This window comes from Hypanus sabinus, chromosome 13 (genome assembly GCF_030144855.1).
Source record: "Hypanus sabinus isolate sHypSab1 chromosome 13, sHypSab1.hap1, whole genome shotgun sequence".
Lineage (NCBI taxonomy): Eukaryota > Metazoa > Chordata > Chondrichthyes > Myliobatiformes > Dasyatidae > Hypanus > Hypanus sabinus.
The window spans coordinates 108,650,141-108,676,172 of NC_082718.1; the positions used below are offsets into that span (position 1 = coordinate 108,650,141).

The window sequence follows — 26,032 nt, forward strand, 5'->3', positions numbered from 1 at the left end:
TAGAGATAAAAAGGGGCCCTGAAGGGTAGGAAAAGAAGAAATCTTATCCTAGGCTGGGTCACCACTAGTGCTAGTGCTGAGAGTTGGAGAGGGAGTAAACAGTCAATGTTTTGGGCCGAGACCCTTCATCAGGACTGGAAAAGAAGGGGGAAGGGAAGCTTTTGGGTGATAGGTAAGACCAGGTAAGGGGAAAGGTGGGTGGGTGGGGAGCAAGGATAAAATGAAAAGCTGGGAAGTGACAGGTGGAAGAGGAGAAGGGCTGAAGAAGGTGGTATCTAATAAGAGAGGAGAGTGGACCATGGAAGAAGGGGAAGGAGGAGGGGTACCAGAGGGATGTGATGAGTAGGTGAGAGGGGAACCAAAATGGGGAACAGAAAAAAACAGAAGGGAGTGGAGGTAGAAATTACTGGAACTGGAAATTGATACTTATGCCATCAGATCAGAGGCTACCCAGATGGAACAACCTGAGAGTGGCATCATTGTGGCAGTAGAGGACCAGCATGTCAAAATAAGAATGGAAAATCTAACTGCAATGGTTCAACACTGAGAATACCACTTTTTTTGGTGGACAGAGTGAAGGTGCTCGACAAAGCAGTCCCCCAATCTATGTCAGGTCTCACTGATACAGAGAAGGCCACACCAGGAGCACTGGATACAGTAGATGACACCAATATACTCATAAGTGAAGTGTTGCCTCACCTGAAGGGCTGTTTGGGGCCCTGAATGGTGGTGGAGGAAGGAGGTATAGGGACAAGTGCATCACTTGTCCCGCTTGAGGGAAAAGTGTCAGGAGGAAGATCAGTGGGGAGAAACGAGTGGACAAGGGAGTCACATGGACGAAATCCAACACATCCAATCCAACAGAATAGAGTAAGTACCAACAAAACAGGGACAACATCATAGCAATTTCAGGAGAGCAAACTGCAACATTTGAATCAGGGTTTCCCAACCTGGGGTCTACGGACCCCTTGGTTAATGGTAAGGTTCCATGGCATAGAAAAAGTTGGGAACCCCTGCTTTAAATGAATTAAAAGAGTTGCTGGTTTTAAAGTGTCTGGTGGGTGAATAGCTGTCCAGGAGTTTCAAAAACAAAGGCCAGATTAGGATCTTATTATTAATTTAAAAATATAATTTCACTTTATGTCTATATATATTGGGACATAGATTACCAAAATTATTGTGCACTTTCACAGTGAAAAATATTGGAACATAAACCTGTCTTCAACACCCAGTTGTAACTTCTGCCACAGATTTGCAGAGGGCAATATTAGCATTGCAAACAGAAGTCATATTTAATAAACTCAGTGCGTAGCCTAATCATGCTTTAAAGAGGGCTATATAATGGAGTTTAGATAAACTCTATGGGTTTAACATTTCAGGCTGGTGGGTTGTCAAATGTGACCCAAAGTAACGATGGTTGGACTCCACCACTAGACACCTAACTGCTCCTTAGAGATGGAATGAAGCAGAAAGACAGCCAGGGCTAGTAAGGAAAACATATCTGGTAAGTTCTCAGTGTACTACATAGTTTTAATTCATCATGTATTTCCTGATACCTGAACTAAATGCTGCAGTACAGTATTTTAGTTGCGGGACTGGAAGGAGTGAGGGATGGGTGTGAACCACAGCTAAACCCTTTTGTGTCCTAACCCAACATCCAAACAATGCACTTTCCACCAAATCCCTGAGGGCATCAGGATCAACGGTAAATCAGAGTTTGATAATTTGATTAGTAACGGCATCAAAGGTTAAAGGCAGATTTTATTAAATCTGACTTCCGTTTGCAATGCTAATATTGCCCTCTGCAAATATGTGGCAGAAGTTACAACTGGGTGATGAAGACAGGATTATGTTCCGATATTTTTCACTGGGAAAGTGCACAATAATTTTAGTAATCTATGTCCCAATATAAATAGACATAGATAAAGTGAAAAGAGGTTGAACGAGCAAGTAAGTCAGCCATGATCGAATGGTGGAGCGGACTCAATGAGCCAAATGGCCTAACTGTTCCTGTGTCTTATGGTATTGTACTAACACCTGACACAGATTCAGGAGAGTTCAGCTGATGCAGCTCAGTTCTAGAACTGCCAAAAGTCTCTAACATCCTACATCTCTGCATGTCACTCACTGGTTGTCATGTTACAAGCAGAGCAGGTCAGAAGTGATGTGCTGGGACAGTGGACTCCCTCCCTTCACTTTGGATGTATTATGGGCTGAGGCAATGAAGCAAGAAATAGGAAGAAACCACTCACAGTCCTTGGGCTTCCTTGCCTGCTGACCAGGTCACGTCTGGCTCATTTCTCACTGAGTGCCACACCTCAACACTCTGAATGAAAAATAACTCCATCTCAGCCTTGAATGTTTCAATTGCTCTAGGTAAAGGAATTCCACACTTCCAACTTTTGTCTGGAAAAGTGTTTCCCAAATTCTCTCCTGAATGGCCTAGTTCACACCCCTTCATAGTTAGTGAGCCAATGTGTTGAGAAAGTGCACATAGTTGTGAGAACAGTTGAGTAGCTTTGGTGAGAAATTTCAATTTTCCCAGGATTTACTGGATCACTCAGAGAGTAAAGGGCCTAGATGGAATGGAATTTGTACCGTGTGTCCAAGACTGTTTCCACATGCAATATATAGAGGAACCTACTCAGAAAGGATCAATACTCTTAGGGAATGAGTTATGGGAAATACATAATAGATTCATACATTAAAGTCCTGAAATAGGGCAGGACCAACTCTGTTGGTATGAGGCAGGATCTAGCTGGGGTCAACTGGGTTACTCTACCTAAAGGTAAAGTAACAGTTGGCAAGTGGGAAACTTTTAAAAGGGTCAAAGAAGTTCAAGGAGAGCATGTTCCTGTTCAGGTGAAGGGTAGACCTACCAAGTTCAAGGTACCTGGTCAAGGTACCAAGATATTGAGGCTCTGGTAAGGCAACTGGGTACAAATGAATCCCCTCACATTTGATCATTCAGAACTGTCATGCAGTTTGAAAGAGATATGCGAAGCTTGTTACTGACCTGGTCAATCCATAGCTTGCCTACAATGATATTGTGTACAGTGGAGGTGACCTTCCTCCACATATAGTGGTTGCCTCCAGAGTGGAATTGTAAGTGAATAGCACCTGTGGGACAGAAAAAAAGTAGCTGAGATCAAAGAACAAGGGTGCTGACGTCTTTTAATCCAAGGTTAATCCATCCAGTCTGCACTACTTACACTGGCTACACCAGACTGGCAGGCTGACAACTTAAACAATATCTACAGAGTCACAAGAGAGGCACGAAAGGGAAACTAGGTATATATTTAACAAAAACAAAAAAGAGCAATGTGAAAAGGACTAGGTTCGATGGATAGGGCTTCAGTAAAAGCAGCAAAGGGAAAATAGATTGTGGCTATCTGCACTGCTGTAGGAAACAGGATCAATTTTACAGTGATGAGCTGGAGAGAAAGAAACGGCTGAATTATTCAGCATACTGCTCAGCAACCAGAAGGGAAAAGTCCTGTTGCCAATATAAAACTTCATCAGAATCAGCACACTCACCATTTCAAATGGACCACAAGTCAGGATAATATCTAGTGGGAAAAGGCCTTTTGAGACCTATCAGGGACTTCTCCATTTCAAATCTTGCAGTAATGGATCCAGAAATTAGAACATAGAACAATTACAGTACAGTACAGGCCCTTTGGCTCACAATATAATGACTTTATAATGTACTTTAAGATCAATTTAAACTTTCCCTCCTGCATGGCCCTTCATTTTTAAAAATCATCCACGTACCTATCTAGGAGTTTCTTAGACATTCCTACCATCTTTCCCAACAGGTTTGGGAGAAAGAAGACAAGTGCTGATCAAGTCCTGACGAAGGGTCTTGGCCCGAAACGTCGACAGTGCTTCTCCCTATAGATGCTGCCTGGTCTGCTGTGTTCCACCAGCATTTTGTGTGTGTTGTTTGAATTTCCAGCATCTGCAGATTTCCTTGTGTTTGCTGATTAAATATTTTGGATTGCTCATTCCAGTGAGTGTACCTCAAGTTTTAATTATTGACGGCAGCTTTTAAAAACTGACATTTAAATGGAGAGACAAGAGACTACACATACTAGAACAGGGAGTAGAAAACCATCTACTGGAGGAGCTCAGTGGATTGAGCAACATCTGCAGAGGCAAATGTACAGTCAATGCTTCAGGTCAAGCTGCCTGAATTCCACCATCAGTTTGTTTTTAGTTCTAAATTCCAACTTCTGTAGTCTGTTCTGTCCTGAAGAGTTTCAACCTTCACTGTCCATTTCCTCCACAGATGCTGCCTGACCTGCTGTTCCTCCCACATTGTTTTTTGAAGGCATTCTTAAAGGTTTCATGAATTTATCTTATCTTTCTCACAATCAGTTTTTCTTTCTTTCTCTATTTTACTCCATGCACCTTATTTACTGTCATATTCATCACAAGAGAATTACTGGTTCAGACTTGTGGACTTTAGCAAGGTGCTGTATGGCAGTCTGGTCTGGAAGGTAAGGTCCCATAGATCTCAGCAGAGTTAGTTAGGTACATATAGAATTGGCCCAGACGTAAAAAGCAGAGGGTGGTGATTTGAAAATTCAGTCTTGGAATGGAGGACAGTGATGAATTAGTGCTGGGACCCTTGATATTACATAGAACAGTACGGTACTGTACAGCTACAGGCCCTTCAGTTCACAATGTTGTGCCGATCTTGTAATGTTGTCATCAAATGGCCAACTAAACCAATCTCTTCTGCCAATACAGTTCATATCTCTCTGTTTTCCTCACATTCATGTGTCTATCTAAATGTCTCTTAAAAGTCCCTAATGTATCTGCCTCTACCAGCACCCCGGTCAGTGCATTCCAGGCACTCACCACTCCCTGTGTAAAAAAACTTGCCTCTAACAACTTCTTTAAAATTACCCCTTCTCACCTAAAATGCATATTATCTGGCTTTAGACATTTCAACCCTGGGAAAAAAGATACTATCTGTCTTCTCTATCTATACCTCTCATAATCTTATAAACCTCTGTCCCATTAGCCTCCACCAGTCCAGAGAAAACAAACGAAGTTTGCTCAACCTCTCGTTATAGCATATGCTCTCTAATCCAGGCAACATCCTGGTAAATCTTTTCTGCACCTTCTCCAAAGCCTTGACACCCTTCCTGTACTGGGGTGACCAGAACTGTGTGCAATACTCCAGATGCAGTCTGACTTTCTAAAGCTGCACCATAACTTCCTGACTATTGAACTCAGCCTCAACTAATAAAGGCAAGCATGCCCTGTGTCTCCCTAACCAGCCTGTCAACCTGTGTAGCCACTTTTAAACAGCTATGAGCTTAGATCCCAAATTACTTCTATTCATCAACATTGTTAAGGGTCTTATTTTTATGAATGATTTGGGTGCAAATACACAGGGCTTCATCAGTAAGTTGACACAAAATCGGGAGGTGTTACTGATAGTGACAAGGGTTATCACAGATTACTGTGAGTCTTGATCAGTTAGGGAAGTGCGCCGAGGAGCGGCAGATGGATTTCAGTACGGGTAAGTGTGAATTTTTTGGAAGTCAAACTTATCCTGTAAATAGTAGAGACCAGGAAGTTTAATGGAACACAAGGACATACGAGTACAAGAGCATGGTTCATTGAAAGAGGCATCACAGGCACATAGTACAGTGAAAAAGGCTTTTCACACACTGCTATTCAACAGCACAATATGTACAGGGGTTAGGACACTACGTTGAGTTGTATAGGTCACTGGTGAGGATGCATTTTGAGTAATGTGTACAGTTTTGGTCACCCTGTTAAACTGGAAAGAGTATAGAAAAGGACGTTACCAGACTAGAGGGCCAAAGTTCTAGCAGGAGATTGACCAGGGTAGGTCTTTAGTCCCTGGAATTTAAGAGGAAGTGTTCAAAATTATGAAAGGTATAGATAAAGTGGATGGGTACACTCTTCTCCAGGGAAGGGCATTCCAAAACTAGGGGGCAGAGATTTGGGGTGAGAGAAAAGAGACTTAAAAGGAACCAGAGGGGCAACTTTTCACACAGAGAGCTGTGGGAATATGGAACTGGCTGCCAGAGGTAGTGGTTAAGGCAGGTACAATAGTATCATTACAGAAGTACTTGGATAGGTACATGGAGGAAGGAGCAGAGCTTAGGGGGATACGGGCTGAACACAGGAAATTGGGGCTAAGTGAGTGGGTACCATGGTCAGCATGGACTCATTGGGCCAGTATTCATGTTATCTGTGTATCTATGATTCTATCACCTGATAATATTCCAAAACGTCACTGCAGCTTGATTCATTAGGGAGGCACAGGGTACCATTGGTGACCAGTTCATAAAGTTAGAGATGTCTGCTGAAAATATTACTGTTTTGTCAGTGATCAGTGGATAGAACTTCCAGTGCAACAGCCCATAGAAAGACCACGAACAAGTAGAACTATCACTGGCCTATTTTAAACACTGCTTTGACAAGTAGAAAGGGTGAGTCAGTAATAAAGTAAAACGAGAATCCAGGTAAACTGATAGTGGGAGGACATGTCAAATAAGATGAGAAATGTTGAAAACAAACAGTTAATCTGCCAATATCAGTAAAAAGCAAACACACAAAGTGCTGGAGGAACTCAGCAAGTCAGGCAGCATCAATGTAAAGGAGTAAATAGTCGACATTTCAGGACAAGACCCTTCATCAGGACGGGAACAGAAGGAGTAAGAAACTAAGAAGGTAAAAGTAGTAATGGGCTGAAAAAGAACGAATCTGCTAGAATTCTACCATTCCCAGCATCTTACTTCGTTCCCCTCTCTTACCCATCCACACCTAGCTTCACCTGACACCTGCCAGCTTGTGCTCCTCCCCAACCCCCACCACCAAAGACTCTGGAAATTTCTATGGCTCCATACTGGAAGGCACTTGGACTGGTTGCATCACCGCCTGGTATGAAGTCTCCAATACACAGCATGGCAAGAGGCTGCTGAGGATTGTAAGCTAGTTCCATTATAAGCACAACCCTCCCACCTTGGTGCCTCCACCATCAAAGACCCCCACCACCTGGAACAGGTTGTCTCCTTCCTGCTACCATCAGGGAAAATGTACAGGGAACCGAAGATCCACATTGAATGTTTTAGGAACAACTTCTGACCCTCTGGCATCAGATTTTTGAATGGCCCTTGAAACCATGCTTGCTATTCTTTTTTTATTGCACTAATTATTTATTTATAGCATTTATAGATGTTTATGGGTTTGCAAAACGTTTGCTGCAAAATGATCAATTTCACATGATATGTCAGTGATAATAAACCTGATTCTGATTCTGATCTGTGCAGAACATGGAGTGAGGAGATCCAAATGATCACACCTTAGGAAAATTCAAGGTGATACACATCCTCAGTTGCACTGGGAATAGCAATTCCTCATCCAAGTCCTGTCTGGAAGTGAGAGAACTGCTCTCTCTCCTGCTGGCAGACAGAACCCCAGCTAAGGCCAACCCAATGGAGATTTCTCATTTCACAGAGAGTGCCGAACTCCTGGTGTGAGGGAGAGGGCTCCATGGGACGTGTTATCATGAGGAATGCTGTCGGGGACCTCATCACCCAGCAATAAGCAAGGATACAAATCTCTTACCTAGTGGCATGATGGAGAGGTACTTCCCACGAAACTTGCTGGCAATGGTAATTTCCTGCCACAAGGTCCAGCCATTCTTAGAATAGACGTGGTGTGCTGCAGCGGGTGGATGGTGACTCACCTACATATGGGAGACCGAGAGAAAATAAATCAGGGCAAGCCCCAGGAAATGCACAGAATTATTAAATGGGATGACGGCAGTGTCACTGTTACAGAGTGCTTCTTCTAATCAAGACAGTTTGAAAAACTACAGTAGCCATTTTAACCTAATATGCTGGGTTACAGGCTGATGGGTTGGTATTTGCATATATCCAATCCGATAGCTCTGTAGAGCAAACTATTGCTTCTCACACTGATACACACATAAAAAACAGTACAAGCAGACTTAACTTCCTCTGGTAGGATTGGATGCAAAGATGTATTACAGCTCCAATGTTCTGCTTTGCTGAAATAAATCAAGTAGATAGAGTGGACAGCCAAAGACATCTACCAGGTGGAAATAGCTAATACAAGAGGGCATTGTTTTGAGGTGATTGGAGGAAAGAATGGGGGGATGTCAGAGGTTTGTTTTTACACAGAGAGTGGTGAGTGTGTGGAATACCCTTCCCGGGCTGATAGTAGGGATAGATACATTAGGGACAGTTAAGAAGCTCTTAGGTAGGCGCATGGATGAGGGAATAATGGAGGGCTATGTAGGAGGGAGGATGAAATTGATCTTATGTGTGGATTAAAAGGTCAGCACAACATCATGGGCCAATGGGCATGTACTGTGCTGTAATGATCTATATTCTAAGTGGAACATAAGAAATGGTGCAAGGCCCAATCCCATCAAATTCCTATCTCAAGAATTTGGTTAAAATGACCACCTTAGACTGCAAACTAATATTGTGGGGAATGGAATGCACAATTTTACACCAAGCCTCGAGATCACGCACTCTTGGGCAAGGTATAAAATTAGCTTAAAGTACCGTAAAAGTCCCTTCCCCTATGACTAAGGTTAGAATTTAGCCTGTTTCTTTATTTTTTAATTATTCTCTGCTCTATGTTGGCACCTCATGCTTCATGGTTGGGTTAAGGTCACTACACGTGGAGATTTAGGGTTCATCGAGATCACTCACAGTGCTTTAACAAGATTTTCACCAAGAACATTAAACAAACAGAAAATGATTCAGGACAGCAAAGAACTGTAAAAAGACCAGTTATCAAAAGAGATGGAAGGGCTGAGAACTTAATGGTCAGGGGATGGAGAAAAGCCATATAGTGGGATTGAGGATGGAGGCAAGAATTCATCAAGGGATGTGGGGTGGAAGGAGAGAAGATTCTGGGGATGGGAAGTGGAGGGAGGGGGAAATGAGGGACAGAAAATGAAGGGAGAAGAGCAGGGGATTGGAAATGAAGGGAGAGAAAGAGCTGTGAATAGGTAGTGAAAGGGAAATACATAGTGGAAGGATGGACAGCCTGCACCTGGATATTAACAGGTACAGACTGTAGTGGATAAAGGGAATCTCGATGAAATGGAGAGGTGTTTGTTTCTCAGAATGGACAATTCTGGAACCAGTTCTTCCACTGGAGAGCTTGTGAGATATTCTGACAATGACCCAGACCTCAAACACTGGAAAATTCCATAAAACAAATTTTTGGTATTTATGTATTTATGCACATTTTATCCCATATCATACTTTATCCTCTAACTTTATTTTGATATAATTCTTCATTCTTTATAATTGTTTAATGTTTTTTTCTTAATGCATGTCATACCCTGAACAATACACCAAAGCAAATTCCTAATACATGTAAATGTATACGGCAAGTAAAGTTGATCCTTGATCCTTAGCTGTAACAAGATAGAATAACCTAAAAGGAAAGTGACACTATTAGTAGATTTTCCATCTTTGTGTACATACTACAAATGTACATTAATTATAACTAACACTAGCAGCAATTATCAACACCTTAAATATACACTTATTTATAAATCTAGATTGTAATCATCACTGTAATAGCACATTAGGGAAAATACAATATCTGTTCTAAATATTCATGTGTTTAGCTAATGATGGTAGTATCCACCATTAAGGGCCTCGTCATCCAGGGCATGCCCTTTTCTCATTGCTACCATCAAGGAGAAAGAACCGGAGCCTGAGGACCCACACACAATGTTTTAGGAACAGCTTCTTCCCCTCTGCCATCAGATTTCTGAATGGACAATGAACCCGTGTATAATTCCTCAATATATTTTTCTTTTATTTTTGCTCTTTTTCCACCAGTTATTTAAGACAATTTTTACCATATATTTCTTATTGTAATTTATCATTGTTTAATTATTATGTATTGCAATGTACTGCTGCTGCAAAACACCAAATCTCACAACGTATACTAGTGATATTAAACCTGATTCTGATTTCTATTGTGTTTAACAGTTGCATGCTGGGTCACTTTAATGACTGGAGCACAACCTTGTTATTTTGTCGATCCATCTGCTGATATGTGGCAGATAGTGATTGGAGATCTAATCCTGATTGCTCATCCTACCTCATGAAGTCACCATCCACTCACTGAGGCTGGGGAGGATGAGTCCAAGACGGTATAAGAGCAAAAGAGAGGGCTTACAATACAGCAAAAATTAGGGGGAAGCTAAGGGATTGGAAAGCTTTTAATAATCAACAGAAAACAACTAAATAAGGAGAGAAATTTTGAAATTTGAAGGTCAGCTAGCTAATAATATACGACGATACCATTTTTTTCATAAGTATAAAGAGTAAAAGAGAAGCAAGAGTGGACATCAGCCCACTGGAAAATGATGCTGGAGAGGTAGTATTGGGGGCAAACAAATGGCAAATGAACTGTACAAGTATTTTGCATTGGACTTCTCTATGGAAAACACCAGCAGAGAGAGTTGGGGGCAGTGCAGTAGTTTGGGAAGCTGAAAGGTCTGAAATTAGGTCAGTCACCTGAACCTGATAGACTGCACTTCTCACTCCTCTAACTTTGACAAGTCATGGAAAAGCTAGGAGAGTTACTGGTTAGTGATGGGATACTTTACAAGATCAAAAGTTGAACTTAGAACATTTTAGTTTGACTTCCTCTTCTCTTCAATGAATGTCTGTAGCTTACCCCAGCAAGGAATCCCTGAAAACTCACACAGCTGGTTGGCACAAAAAACTTCACTGCCCTCCAGTAATGGAGATCAGGGGAAACTTGAAGACACATAGGGGTGGTCCCAGCTAAGACAGGGTGCAAAATGCTAGTTAAACAAAGAGTGCAAACTTTTACAGTTACGCTGCCATTGAACCTGCACTAGGGTTAGGCTTGAAACAGGTTTAGTAACTCCATTTATCTCAATGAGGTGAGAGGTGTGGTGGGTGGTGTGTAAGGTGGTGGGTGTTTGGTGTGTGGGGTGGTGGGTGGTGTGTAAGGTGGTGGTTGGATGGTGGGTGGTGGATGCTTGGTGTGTGGGGTGGTGGGTGGGTGGTGTGTGAGGTAGTGGGTGGGGTGTGTGGGTGGTGTGTGAGGTAGTGGGTGGTGGGTGTTTGGTGTGTGGGTGGTGGGTGGTATGGGGTGGAGTGTGGGGTGGTGGGTGGGTGGTGTGTGAGGTAGTGGGTGGTGGGTGTGTGGGTGGTGTGTAAGGTGGCGGGTGGGTGGTATGTGAGGTAGTGGGTGGGGTAGTGGGTGGTGTGTGGTGGATGTTTGGTGTGTGGGGTAGTGGGTGGTGTGTGGGTGGTGTGTGGGGTGGTGTGTGGGTGGTGTGTGGTGGATGTTTGGTGTGTGGGGTAGTGGGTGGTGAGTGGTGTGTGGGTGGTGGGTGGGTGGTGTGTGAGGTAGTGGGTGGTGGGTGAGTTAGTGGGTGTGGTGGTGGGTGGTGTGTGTTTGGTGTGTGGGGTGGTGGGTGGTGTGTGAGTTAGTGTGTGGTGGATGTTTGGTATGTGGGGTGGTGGGTGGTGTGTGAGTTAGTGGGTGGTGGGTGGTGGGTGAGTTAGTGGGTGTGGTGGTGGGTGGTGGATGTTTGGTGTGTGGGTGGTGGGTCGTGTGTGGGGTAGTGGGTGGTGGGTGTTTGGTGTGTGGGTGTGGGGTGGTGGATGTTTGGTGTGTGGGGTGGTGGGTGTTTGGTGTGTGGGTGGTGGGTGGTGTGTGAGTTAGTGGGTGGGGTGATGGGTGGTGTGTGGGGTAGTGGGTGGCGGCTGTTTGGTGTGTGGGGTGGTGGGTGGTATGTGGGGTAGTGGGTGGTGGGTGTTTGGTGTGTGGGTGGTGGGTGGTGTGTGGGGTAGTGGGTGGTGGGTGGTGTGTGGGTGGTGTGTGGGGTGGTGGGTGGTGGGTGTTTGGTGTGTGGGTGGTGGGTGGGTGGTGTTTGGTGTGTGGGTGGTGGGTGGTGTGTGGGGTGGTGGGTGGTGGGTGTTTGGTGTGTGGGGTGGTGGGTGGTGGGTGTTTGGTGTGTGGGGTGGTGGGTGGTGGGTGGTGGATGTTTTGTATGTGGGTGGTGGGTGGTGGGTGTTTGGTGTGTGGGTGGTGGGTGGTGTGTGAGTTAGTGGGTGGTGGGTGTTTGGTGTGTGGGTGGTGGGTGGTGTGTGGGGTAGTGGGTGGTGTGTGGGGTGGTGGGTGGTGGGTGTTTGGTGTGTGGGTGGTGGGTGGGTGGTGTTTGGTGTGTGGGTGGTGGGTGGTGTGTGGGGTGGTGGGTGGTGGGTGTTTGGTGTGTTGGGTGGTGGGTGGTAGATGTTTTGTATGTGGGTGGTGGGTGGTGGGTGTTTGGTGTGTGGGGTGGTGGGTGGTGGATGTTTGGTGTGTGGGGTGGTGGGTGGGTGGTGTTTGGTGTGTGGGGTGATGGGTGGTGGGTGGTGGATGTTTTGTATGTGGGTGGTGGGTGGTGGATGTTTGGTGTGTGGAGTGGTGGGTGGGTGGTGTTTGGTGTGTGGGTGGTGTGTGGGGTGGTGGGTGGGTGGTGTGTGAGGTAGTGGGTGGTGGGTGTGTGGGTGGTGTGTGAGGTAGTGGGTGGTGGGTGTTTGGTGTATGGGTGGTGGGTGGTATGGGGTGGAGTGTGGGGTGGTGGGTGGGTGGTGTGTGAGGTAGTCGGTGGGGTAGTGGGTGGTGTGTGGTGGATGTTTGGTGTGTGGGGTAGTGGGTGGTGTGTGGGTGGTGTGTGGGGTGGTGTGTGGGTGGTGTGTGGTGGATGTTTGGTGTGTGGGGTAGTGGGTGGTGAGTGGTGTGTGGGTGGTGGGTGAGTGGTGTGTGAGGTGGTGGGTGGTGTGTGTTTGGTGTGTGGTGGATGTTTGGTGTGTGGGGTGGTGGGTGGTGTGTGAGTTAGTGGGTGGTGGATATTTGGTATGTGGGGTGGTGGGTGGTGTGTGAGTTAGTGGGTGGTGGATGTTTGGTATGTGGGGTGGTGGGTGGTGGGTGGTGGGTGGTGTGTGAGTTAGTGGGTGGTGGGCGGTGGGTGAGTTAGTGGGTGTGGTGGTGGGTGGTGTGTGTTTGGTGTGTGGGTGGTGTGTGGTGGATGTTTGGTGTGTGGGGTGGTGGGTGGTGGGTGGTGAGTGAGTTAGTGGGTGGGGTGGTGGGTGGTGTGTGGGGTAGTGGGTGGTGGATGTTTGGTGTGTGGGTGGTGGGTGGTGTGTGAGTTAGTGGGTGGTGGATGTTTGGTGTGTGGGTGGTGGGTCGTGTGTGGGGTAGTGGGTGGTGGGTGTTTGGTGTGTGGGTGTGGGGTGGTGGATGTTTGGTGTGTGGGGTGGTGGGTGTTTGGTGTGTGGGTGGTGGGTGGTGTGTGAGTTAGTGGGTGGTGGGTGTTTGGTGTGTGGGGTAGTGGGTGGTGTGTGGTGTGTGGTGGGTGTTTGGTGTGTGGGGTGGTGTGTGGTGGATGTTTGGTGTGTGGGGTGGTGGGTGGTGGGTGGTGAGTGAGTTAGTGGGTGGGGTGCTGGGTGGTGTGTGGGGTAGTGGGTGGTGGGTGGTGTGTGAGTTAGTGGGTGGTGGGTGTTTGGTGTGTGGGTGGTGGGTGGTGTGTGGGGTGGTGGGTGGTGGGTGGTGTGTGGGGTGGTGGGTGGTGGGTGTTTGGTGTGTGGGGTGGTGTGTGGGGTGGTGTGTGGGTGGTGTTTGGTGTGTGGGTGGTGGGTGGTGTGTGGGGTGGTGGGTGGTGGGTGTTTGGTGTGTGGGGTGGTGGGTGGTGGGTGGTGGATGTTTGGTGTGTGGGTGGTGGGTGGTGTGTGAGTTAGTGGGTGGTGGATGTTTGGTGTGTGGGTGGTGGGTGGTGTGTGGGGTAGTGGGTGGTGGGTGTTTGGTGTGTGGGGTAGTGGGTGGTGTGTGGTGGATGTTTGGTGTGTGGGGTGGTGGGTGGTGGGTGGTGAGTGAGTTAGTGGGTGGGGTGCTGGGTGGTGTGTGGGGTAGTGGGTGGTGGGTGGTGTGTGAGTTAGTGGGTGGTGGGTGTTTGGTGTGTGGGTGGTGGGTGGTGTGTGGGGTGGTGGGTGGTGGGTGTTTGGTGTGTGGGGTGGTGTGTGGGTGGTGGGTGGGTGGTGTTTGGTGTGTGGGTGGTGGGTGGTGTGTGGGGTGGTGCGTGATGGGTGTTTGGTGTGTGGGGTGGTGGGTGGTGGGTGGTGGATGTTTGGTGTGTGGGTGGTGGGTGGTGTGTGAGTTAGTGGGTGGTGGATGTTTGGTGTGTGGGTGGTGGGTGGTGTGTGGGGTAGTGGGTGGTGGGTGTTTGGTGTGGGGTGTGGGGTGGTGGATGTTTGGTGTGTGGGGTGGTGGGTGTTTGGTGTGTGGGTGGTGGGTGGTGTGTGAGTTAGTGGGTGGTGGGTGTTTGGTGTGTGGGGTAGTGGGTGGTGTGTGGTGGATGTTTGGTGTGTGGGGTGGTGGGTGGTGGGTGGTGAGTGAGTTAGTGGGTGGTGGGTGTTTGGTGTGTGGGGTAGTGGGTGGTGTGTGGTGGATGTTTGGTGTGTGGGGTGATGGGTGGTGGGTGGTGGATGTTTGGTGTGTGGGGTGGTGTGTGGGTGGTGTGTGGTGTGTTGGTGGTGTGTGGTGTGTGGGGTGATGGGTGGTGGGTGTTTGGTGTGTGGGGTGGTGGGTGGGTGGTGTGTGGGGTGGTGTGTGGGGTGATGGGTGGTGTGTGGTGGATGTTTGGTGTGTGGGGTGGTGTGTGGTGTGTGGGGTGGTGTGTGGTGGGTGTTTGGTGTGTGGGGTGGTGGGTGGGTGGTGTGTGGGGTGGTGTGTGGTGGATGTTTGGTGTGTGGGGTGGTGTGTGGTGGGTGTTTGGTGTGTGGGGTGGTGGGTGGGTGGTGTGTGGGGTGGTGTGTGGTGGATGTTTGGTGTGTGGGGTGGTGTGTGGTGGGTGTTTGGTGTGGTGTGTGTGTGGTGTGTGGGGTGATGGGTGGTGGGTGGTGGATGTTTTGTATGTGGGTGGTGGGTGAGTGGTGTGTGGGTGTTGGGTGGTGTGTGGGGTGGTGGGTGAGTGGTGTGTGGGTGTTGGGTGGTGTGTGGTGGATGTTTGGTGTGTGGGGTGGTGGGTGAGTGGTGTGTGGGTGTTGGGTGGTGTGTGGGGTGGTGGGTGAGTGGTGTGTGGGTGTTGGGTGGTGTGTGGTGGATGTTTGGTGTGTGGGGTGGTGGGTGTTTGGTGTGTGGGTGGTGGGTGGTGGATGTTTGGTGTGTGGGGTGGTGGGTGAGTGGTGTGTGGGTGTTGGGTGGTGTGTGGTAGATGTTTGGTGTGTGGGGTGGTGTGTGGTGGATGTTTGGTGTGTGGGATGGTGGGTGAGTGGTGTGTGGGTGTTGGGTGGTGTGTGGTGGATGTTTGGTGTGTGGGTGGTGTGTGGGGTGGTGTGTGGTGGATGTTTGGTGTGTGGGGTGGTGGGTGAGTGGTGTGTGGGGTGGTGTGTGGTGGATGTTTGGTGTGTGGGTGGTGGGTGGTGGATGTTTGGTGTGTGGGGTGGTGGGTGTTTGGTGTGTGGGGTGGTGGGTGGTGGATGTTTGGTGTGTGGGGTGGTGGGTGGGTGGTGTTTGGTGTGTGGGGTGGTGGGTGTTTGGTGTGTGGGGTGGTGGGTGGTGGATGTTTGGTGTGTGGGGTGGTGGGTGGGTGGTGTTTGGTGTGTGGGGTGATGGGTGGTGGATGTTTTGTATGTGGGTGGTGGGTGGTGGGTGTTTGGTGTGTGGGGTGGTGGGTGAGTGGTGTGTGGGTGTTGGGTGGTGTGTGGTGGATGTTTGGTGTGTGGGATGGTGGGTGAGTGGTGTGTGGGTGTTGGGTGGTGTGTGGTGGATGTTTGGTGTGTGGGGTGGTGGGTGAGTGGTGTGTGGGTGTTGGGTGGTGTGTGGTGTGTGGTGGATGTTTGGTGTGTGGGTGGTGGGTGGTGTGTGTTTGGTGTGTGGGTGGTGTGTGGGTGTTGGGTGGTGTGTGGTGGATGTTTGGTGTGTGGGGTGGTGGGTGAGTGGTGTGTGGGTGGTGGGTGGTGGATGTTTGGTGTGCGGGGTGGTGGGTGAGTGGTGTGTGGGTGTTGGGTGGTGTGTGGGGTGGTGGGTGAGTGGTGTGTGGGTGGTGGGTGGTGGATGTTTGGTGTGTGGGGTGGTGGGTGGTGGGTGGTGGATGTTTGGTGTGTGGTGTTGGGTGGTGTGTGGGGTGGTGGATGTTTGGTGTGTGGTGGATGTTTGGTGTGTAGGGTGGTGGATGTTTGGTGTGTGGTGTTGGGTGGTGTGTGGTGGATGTTTGGTGTGTGGGATGGTGGGTGAGTGGTGTGTGGTGTTGGGTGGTGTGTGGTGGATGTTTGGTGTGTGGGATGGTGGGTGAGTGGTGTGTGGGTGTTGGGTGGTGTGTGGTGGATGTTTGGTGTGTGGGGTGGTGGGTGAGTGGTGTGTGGGTGTTGGGTGGTGTGTGGTGGATGTTTGGTGTGTGGGATGGTGGGTGAGTGGTGTGTGGGTGTTGGGTGGTGTGTGGGGTGGTGGATGTTTGGTGTGTGGGTGTTGGGTGGTGTGTGGTGGATGTTTGGTGTGTGGGTGGTGGGTGGGTGGTGTTTGGTGTGTGGGTGGTGTGTGGGTGGCGGGTGGTGTGTGGTGGATGTTTGGTGTGTGGGTGTTTGGTGTGTGGGGTGGTGGGTGGTGGATGTTTGGTGTGTGGGATGGTGGGTGAGTGGTGCTTGGGGTGTGGGGTGGTGGGTGGTGTGTGGTGGGTGAGTGGTGTGTGGGTGGTGGGTGGTGGGTGTTTGGTGTGTGGGTGTTGGGTAGTGTGTGGTGTGTGGTGGATGTTTGGTGTGTGGTGTGTGGTGGGTGAGTGGTGTGTGGGGTGGTGTGTGGTGGGTGTTTGGTGTGTGGGGTGGTGTGTGGTGTGTGGGGTGGTGGGTGGTGGATGTTTTGTATGTGGGTGGTGGGTGGTGGGTGTTTGGTGTGTGGGTGGTGGGTGAGTGGTGTGTGGGTGTTGGGTGGTGTGTGGTGTGTGGTGGATGTTTGGTGTGTGGGGTGGTGGGTGAGTGGTGTGTGGGTGTTGGGTGGTGTGTGGTGGATGTTTGGTGTGTGGGGTGGTGGGTGAGTGGTGTTTGGTGTGTGGGTGGTGTGTGGGTGGCGGGTGGTGGATGTTTGGTGTGTGGGTGGTGTTTAGTGTGTGGGTGGTGTGTGGGTGGCGGGTGGTGGGTGGTGGATGTTTTGTATGTGGGTGGTGGGTGGTGGGTGTTTGGTGTGTGGGTGAGTGGTGTGTGGGTGTTGGGTGGTGTGTGGTGTGTGGTGGGTGTTTGGTGTGTGGGGTGGTGTGTGGTGGATGTTTGGTGTGTGGGGTGGTGGGTGGGTGGTGTTTGGGTGGCGGGTGGTGTGTGGTGGATGTTTGATGTGTGGGTGGTGTGTGGGGTGATGGGTGGTGGATGTTTGGTGTGTGGGGTGGTGGGTGAGTGATGTGTGGGGTGATGGGTAGTGGATGTGTGGGGTGGTGGGTGAGTGGTGTGTGGGGTGGTGTGTGGTGGATGTTTGGTGTGTGGGTGGTGGGTGGGTGGTGTTTGGTGTGTGGGTGGTGTGTGGGTGGCGGGTGGTGTGTGGTGGATGTTTGGTGTGTGGGTGGTGTGTGGGGTGATGGGTGGTGGATGTTTGGTGTGTGGGGTGGTGGGTGAGTGGTGTGTGGGGTGGTGCACTCCTGCTGCTATTTATCTACACTGGGTTTCAATGGATCCTCAACAAAGGGAGCCAAGGTTCTCTGTGCTATCTTGAATACTTCCTCTTCTTTTCCGAGCTGCCATGGGCCAGCTCTTTCCAGAGGGGACATTACACTTTGCCCAGTGAGGCTCTGATAACATGCTAGAATGGTTTCCTCTATCTGATAATCACTTGCCATGACAGAACTAAAAACTACTGATTTGTTTGGAACATCTCAGTTTTTTATAACTGAGGCAACAGAATGTAAAGGCATCATTGCATGTTGATAGGTATAATTATTTGGTGCTTGCGATTATCTGCTGACATACAATTGTAAGCCCAGTAACTGTAATATGTGTAATTTTGGTTGTGAACAATAATTGTTGCTTTAAAGACTGTGTCAAGTGCCTGACTGTTCTGTGGCTGCAAAATTTATTGTAAGTTCTAGAGGCAATTTGTGAGGAAGAAAGAAGGCACACTTTGCTTTAAGCTCTCTGAGTCTCCCATTCCCATGCCAACGATTAAAGGTCAGATTATTTGTCACATGTACTTCAAAATGCACAGTGAAATCAAATCAATGAGGGTTGTGCTGGGCACCTCAAAAGTGCCACATGCTTCCAGTGCCAATGTAGCACGCCCACAACTCTCTAACCCTAACCATACATCTTTGGAATGTGAGAAGAAACTGGAGTCACAGGGAGAACATACAAATTCCTTACAGACAGTGGTGGGAATTGAACCCAGATCTTACAGCTGGTACCTGTAATAGCTTTTATTCCATCCCTTACCATGCCAATGGACTTTGCTGGATATTAGAATTGCTCAGTGAACAGTCCTTAGAATCAAGGCTACTGTCTGTCACAGAGGTCTCTCACCTGCTCACTCAGCGAACGGAAGCCACTCTCCTCTAGCCGGTCCAGCTCAAAGGTCTCCCCCAGCAGAGGGTTAAATGGCTTTGCTGTGCGATGGACGGTCGTTGAGTAAGAAGACACGGAGAATGCAGCCACATAGCACATCTGCTCAGCTGGGTTTTCACACCGAGCTGCCTTGTCCAATAAATCGTGATATTCTAAGTCTTCAGTTAATCTTTGAAGCATCGATAAAGGCTCATTGAAATTAACCTAGAAAAGGAAAGAACATGGGCTGCGAAGGTCATGCTTTTAATTAAACTTCAAAAATGCAATTGCTCAAGGCATTAATTTTTCACACTCATTACTTAAATGGAGAATTGAGTCTTTAATAGTAAATTAATTAACATCAGTTAAAATAGCAAAAATTGAACTTGAAACAAATATTTTAAGATAATTCTGCAAGGACATAGTTACGACACACCATCCACTTCAAGAAAATAGTTCTAAATGTCTCCCTATCACCTGGTTACTAATTTCATCATAACATTTCCTCTAACTAGTTGATGATCTCTTGCCACAACAGGAGTAAAAATCTACCAATTTTTTTAACATCTTAGTATTTAATTTTAATTAGCCTGAGGAGTGTAAAGTCATAACATGTCTTGACCGCCTCCTGGCCAGCTGACACATGACTAAACAGTGAATCTGCCAGTGTGCAGAGACACGGCAAGAATTTGATCTCCACCATTTGTACACTTTGTTTGGGCGAACAATTATCAACCGTGTTTCAAACCAAAATCTTCAGCAAGTCAATGATATTTCAGACACTGACCCCACTCCCCCCCTGCAACCAAAGATGATATTAGGATATTTTATGCCATTTGCTTTTGTCAGTTAAATAAAATTCAGCAGCTGACAATCCCCTCGCTGTAACAGTGTGCATGACTTGGTGCAGTTTGAGTCCTGACGTACCTTAAGATCTGTGTTGATCAGTTTAGACAGCAGGGAAATGGCAGACCTTTGGGTCATAGCTATTCAAAGATTTACTCCAGTTTAAGAGATTATTTTTGACTGCAGTGCAAACCCTGATATGGATGGAAAGTGCATCAGTACATTGGGGGTTAATCCTATGCAGATTATTCCAACTGAGTGTAACTGGCTGGAATGTACTCGATGAATACCTGCCTCCCCGCACCCCAGTACCCCCCCCCCCATCCCTCTGCTAGTCTTCAGGCTGCAATGATCACTTCGTGCCACATGGCTGCCAATCACCAACGGGTCCCACAGCTGTCCAGTGAATGAGGCAGGCTGCAGGTGGGGGTCAGGTCTGGGGACAGCCCCTCCCGAGGTTTCAGCCCCAGCCCTCTCCTCTCACAGGGCTGCCCTGCTCCTTTCATGTCTTGTTGTCAGATACATTAAAAGAGAGACACAGGAGACTGCAGATGCTGGAATCTGGAACAATACCCATTAAAGACTCAGCGTTTACAGCAGTACCTATGGGTGGAAACTCCGCATCAGCATGAAAATTTCTTTCCTGTCACTGATGTCACTTCACCCGCTAAGTTATTCCAGCAGATTATTTGTTAATTAAAAGAGAAATGGAATTGATTTTAACAGAGACTACAAAATTTTAAAAAGTAATCATTTATTTGAAAACACATTACTTTTAAGTAATTGAAAAAGTACTGTATGTGGGAACAAAACAAAGAGGAGCGAGCTTTCCCTTTAATCAAATGAGTGGGACTGTGGGCAAATTGCATCCAGCCCTCAGTTTTGGATATTAAGGGATTTACTGATCATCAGCTCCAGTGAGATCCAGTTCATTGCAGTTCTACATAGGTACACCTCAAAAAAGTGTGCTTAACCCACTGCTCTATTCTCTTTACACTTCAGGCTGTGTCGTTGGGTACAGCTCAGATGGCACCTATAAATTCACTGATTACATTACTGTTGTTGGCAGAATCTCTGATGGTGATGAGGAGGAATACAGGAGTGAGACAGACTGGCTGGTTGAATGGTATCACAACAACCTTACACTCAACGTCAACAAGATCAATGAACTCAACATGGGCTTCAGGAAGGTGATGTCAGGAGAACACACACCAGTCCTCATCAAGGCGCCAGAGTTGAAAGTGTAAGCAGCTCCTAGTTCCTGGGTATCAGCATCTCAGAGGATCCATCTTGAGCCTAACACATTGATGTAATCATGACGAAGGCATGCCAGCAGCTCTATTTCATTTGGTGTTGGAGGAGATTTTTATGTTGCCAAAGACTTGTAAATTTGTGTGGTGGAGGATATTCTGACTGGTATGGGGGCTCCAATGTGCAGGGTTGAAGGAAGCTGCTGAGGGCTTTAGGCTCAGCCAAAACCATCATGGGGACAATGCTCCCCACCATCAAGGTCATCTTGAAGAAGCAGAGCCTCAAGAAGGCAACATCAACATTAAAAGACCCTCACCATCCAGGACTTGGCTTCATATTTCTACCACCAGGGAGGAGGTACTGGAGCCTCAACCTCTTCTCCTCTGTGATCATATTTGTAAACAGTCTATGAACACTACCTCACTATTCCTCTTTTGTACTTTTTATTTTGTGATTTATAGGAATCTTTATGTCTTGCAGTGTACTGCTGCAGCAAAACAACAAATTTCAAGATGTATGTCAGTGATAATAAACCTGATTCTATTTCTGATAAACCTGATTTGAAGTGACAACTTTAGTAATTAAATAATACAAATGTTGCAAAATAATTATACTTCAACCCTTGACCATACTCTGTTAGTGAACTTGTGGCAGCTAAGGCCGATTTGTTATTGAGTTATAGAGATATGAAACAGAAACAGAAACAGGCCCTTCGACCCATAAAGTCAATTTAGACCACCAACCACCAATTTACACTTACCTCCATTCTCAATTCTCCCACCACCTGACTACACACCAGGGTTAATTTACAAAGGCCAAATAATCTACTTGTCTTTGGAACACGGGATGAAATCAGAGCTTCTGGAGAAAACCTACACAATCAAAGGGAGGATGTAAAACTCCACATAAACTCCAGCACCAGATGTCAGGATCGAACCTAGGTCTCTGGAACTGTGGGGATTTATTATCACTGACGTATGTCATGAAAAAAGTCAGTAACATGGTGCAAGCCATAAAAATTATGATAAATTGCTATTTAAAAAAATAGTGTAAAAGAAGAATAGTGAAGTTCATGGACTGTTCAAAAATCTGATGGTGGAGCAGAAGAAGCTGTTCCTAAAAAGTTGTGTGTCTATCTTCTGTACCCCTGCCCCGATGGTAGTGAAGAGAACATGTTCCAGATGGTGAGGGTCCTGAAGGATTGGTTCTTGAGGCTCTACTTACTTATTGCAGAATGTGAGAATTTGCACTAACAAAGCACTTCTCACAACCTAGGAGTTCTCAAAGAGCTTTACAGCCAATGAAATACTTCTGATGTGTGGTCACCCCAGTCTGTGCATTCAAACAGCAATGTACCTGTCCCAGAGATGTCAGTTCAGGAATAACATTGGTCAGAGCATCAGGTAAAATCTCCCCTTCTAAAATGTTGCTGTGGGGTTATTCCATCTATCTGGATGGTAGATGGTGAGGGCTTGGATTATCATGTCTATTGAAAGGTAGTAGCACCAAGTGTTGTGCAGCCTCAGTACTGCATGGAAGTGATGAACCAGATTATGTGCTTCAGTTCTCTCTGGCATGATAGCTAAATTTGTATGTGTAAATCTTGTTGCTTATGTTAAGATGACCCAAATTGTACCACATACTCTGTGTTACTTTTTATTTACCCCACAATGTTTGTCTGTTGATGCTTTAGTCTTTAAGGATACAGTAGGTGGCGCTGTTTCACACCTTGAGGCAGATCACAGTGCATGTTTCAGCAAGTTGCAGTGGACTTCAATGGAAAAAACACCAACAGTACACAGAAACTGCTGTTTAAACCCATAGGATAGCCACTGTCAATTTTGCGATTCACATCGCCATTTTCAGAGCATCTGTAGCAACTTCTGGCTCTTGTGTGGCACAAATGTTCTTGATTACTTTCAGAATCCAAATTACGTTTAATATCACTTTCATATGTGATGAAATTTGTTGTTTTGTGGCAGCAGTACAGTGTAAGACATAAAAAATACATTATTAACAAACGATAGATATATAAAAATAAGTCATGCAAAAAAATAGTGAGATAGTGTTCATGGGTTGGTTCATTGTCCATTCAGAAAAGTGATAGTGGAGAGAAAGAAGCTGTTCCTAAAACATTGAGTGTATGTCTTCAGACTCCTGTACCTCCTCCCTGATGATAGCAATGAGAAGAGGGTATGTTCAGGGTGATGGGGGTTCTAAATGATGAATGCCTCTTTTTTGAGGCATTGCCTTTTGAAATTTTCCTCAGTGCTGGGGGGGCTGGTGCACATGATGGAGCTGACTGAGCTTGCAACCTACTGCTACTTTTTCTGAGCCTGTACAGTGGCCCCTCCACACCAGATGGTGGTGCTTCCAGTTAAAATGTTCTCCACAGAACATCTATATAAATTTGCTAGTCTTTTTTGACATATGGATTCTTCTCAAACTCCTAATGAAATATAACTACTGACATGCCTTCTTTGTAATTGCATCAATGTTAGGTCCAGGATGGATCTTCAGAGATGCTGACACCCAGGAACCTGAGACTGCTCACCCTTTGCACTGCTGATCCCTCAATAAGGACTGGTATGTGCTATCCTGACTCCCCCTTCCTGAAGCTTACCATCAATTCCTTGGTCTTACTAACACCGAGTGCAAGGCTATTGTTGGAACATCACTCAACCAGCGGGTTTATCTCACTCATGTACTGCTCTTTGCCATCAGTTAAAATTCTGCCAACAACATTTCTGTTTTCAGCAAATTTATGGATGGCATCTGAGTTACGCCTAGCCACACATCTATTTATCATCCAAAGTTTAGGTGCACTTATGAATGGACTACTTTGTGTTCTGATGCACAACATATCATCTTCATTCTGACCTTAGACGGAGGGAAGCAAGTTTCAGAATCAAAATCTAGGTTTATTATCACTGATATATGTCATGAAATTTGTTGCTTTGCTGTACCAGTACAGTGCAGGACACTAAAAAATAACATAAGATACAACAAATATACATAAAACACTAGTGCATAAGAGGAATATAGTAATAAGGTAGTGTTCATGAGGTAGACATCTTAAAAATTTCTTCTCCCAGGCTATTACTTTGATCAACCATTCTAGTTAGCTCACCTAACCCCCCAGTCACTAAAACTGCACTGTAAGCATTTTAAACCACTTTTTATAATACTATTTATATTGTGTGTGTGTGTGTGTGTGTGTGTGTGTGTGTGTGTATATATATATATATTTCTATATCTATCTACATTTTATTCCTTATCCATGCTTCAAACCTCTAACTTAATTTTTTCTATAATTCTGTTTGAATGTTGTTGCTTTTGATGCATGTCGTGCCAACACATCACAGCAAGCTCCTAATACATGTGTAACCCCCTCACCAGGCATGTATGCAAATTTTGCTATCTCTGAGAACAGCCACGAGATTCGGCGATGAGAAGGCCACCTTTTATAACTGATGGACGCCTAGGATCGGTATGATCTGGGGTTCACCCGAACAGGAACGTCGTGATGTTCCAATTAAAGAAACCTCAATTTGAGCAAATGCTGTGTAAATTCTGCCCAAAGACAGATATCGGTTGGCAAGAAATAACAGATCATTCACAGCATAAAATTATAAAGCAAGTATATTTTCTAATTTCAGCTTTATCAAACAGTTATTAAGAAACAGAAAAGGGCCAATTACAGTTAAACCAGACCACTGAGCTCAAACTGGAGTGTTCGGGGATGTATCTCTAACTCATGCGTGGACCCACGGTCTACATGAAAACACCCACCACATTTTCAAACTCCCCTCAAAAGCCATCTCGAGCAAACTAGCACTCTCTCTCTCTCTCTCTCTCTCTCACACACACACACACAGGAGTATTGCCCTTCCTCCTTGCAGCCCTTAATCTGCATAAAGCCCTTCTTGCTTTGGGGATTCTCTTTCCAACAACATTCTGCAGCATCTTCCCTCCTGTCCTGTCCACAGTTCCCAGACTACTGTCCATTATAAAACTCTCTCTGCCCCACTCTCTACAACTTTCTCCAGATCCCACCACATTGAACAGCAAGGCTTCTTATCTTTAGCCGAAACCAAAACATTCTACCAGCAGGACACACTGCTTTGCAGAAACTGCTAAAACGAAATATCTACAGCAGAGCAGTAGAAACCTTAACCAGGGCATTAACATGTAAATATATATGTGAATAAATTTGACTCTTGATTCTTGATAGTTTTCATTCTGCACAAGGAACTATCTCCTCGGTCTGAGATGCTTGACCGCCCACAACTGCAACTATCTTCCTTTACATTTAATTTGCTAGGGATGAGTTTTCTCCAATTCCTGTAAAAATGGCCTTGATGTTATGCCATCACCTCATTTTGCCTCTGGAAATCACCTCTCTCTGATTAAGGTTAATGAGGGCTGAACAAAACCCAACCTGTAAGCAGGTTATTACTGAAGAAATGGCTGTCACTTTGTTACCAGTAGACCTATGAAAGAGTAATTAGTTGCAATGAATTTGTTCTGCTTTTTTTCTGTAAAGGAAATACCAAGGCAATCTTACACATTGTCAGACAGTTACCAGTGTCAAAATCATACTGCAACAACTAATTTTGAGGTACAGGAGTTCAGCCATACAAGTGGACTGCTGTCTGGTTCCACAGCCTTTGTAACTGGTGTCCTTATCCATTTTGTGATAACACTTGGAAGATCTCGATTGGCTGGACTAGCTGGCTGGTGGAGGTGGGCCCTCAGGAGACTAAGACAAATAGACCAGGCAATCCTTCTGACTGAAGATGGTTACGAATAAGTCAGCCTCCTCTTTGCCACTTACTCACTGTGCTCAGTGATCACCAGAGATGGGGATGTCCTTGAAGGTTCCCTCTTTTATTTGTTGTGTGTCCTTATGACAGGATGTGTAGGACAGTAAAGTTTAAATCTGACCCATTGGCTGTGAGATCACTTTGTCTACTCACATCTCCTAGCTTCATATATAAATTAAATAAGCAGGGCAAACATAGTGAGGAAGTGTTCATGGGTTCATTTGCCATTTAGAAACCAGTTGGTGGAAGGTAGAAGCTGTTCATAAAACGCTGAGTGTGTATCTTCAGGCTCCTGCACTTCCTCCCTGATAGTAGTAATGAGCAGAGTATTTAATGATGGATGCCACCTTTTTGAGGCATTGTCTTTTGAAGATGTTATCATAAAAGCATAAATAAACAGATGTCAACAGCAAGTAATGTTACAGGGCTGAAGTTTATTTTGTTGACGTTTTAACTTGCATCTTTAATTAAAAAAGTCGTTAAAGATGAGGATCAACTGAGCGGGGGTTTAAACCGCGGTACAGA

At 46.4% G+C, this 26,032-nt stretch overlaps 1 protein-coding gene across 2 annotated transcripts in view; it reads right to left on the reverse strand.

Moving 5' to 3' along the window:
• The window catches only part of LOC132404277 (oxysterol-binding protein 2-like), a 383,310-nt gene that overhangs the window by 18,225 nt on the left and 339,053 nt on the right, over positions 1–26,032 (reverse strand). For both annotated transcript variants that reach the window (XM_059988436.1, XM_059988435.1), the window contains 3 exons: positions 18,564–18,809; positions 7,618–7,738; positions 3,017–3,120 (listed from right to left, as the gene is read on the reverse strand). In XM_059988436.1, coding sequence (XP_059844419.1) covers positions 3,017–3,120; positions 7,618–7,738; positions 18,564–18,809 — 471 coding nt within the window. The remainder of the gene's footprint in view (positions 1–3,016; positions 3,121–7,617; positions 7,739–18,563; positions 18,810–26,032) is intronic.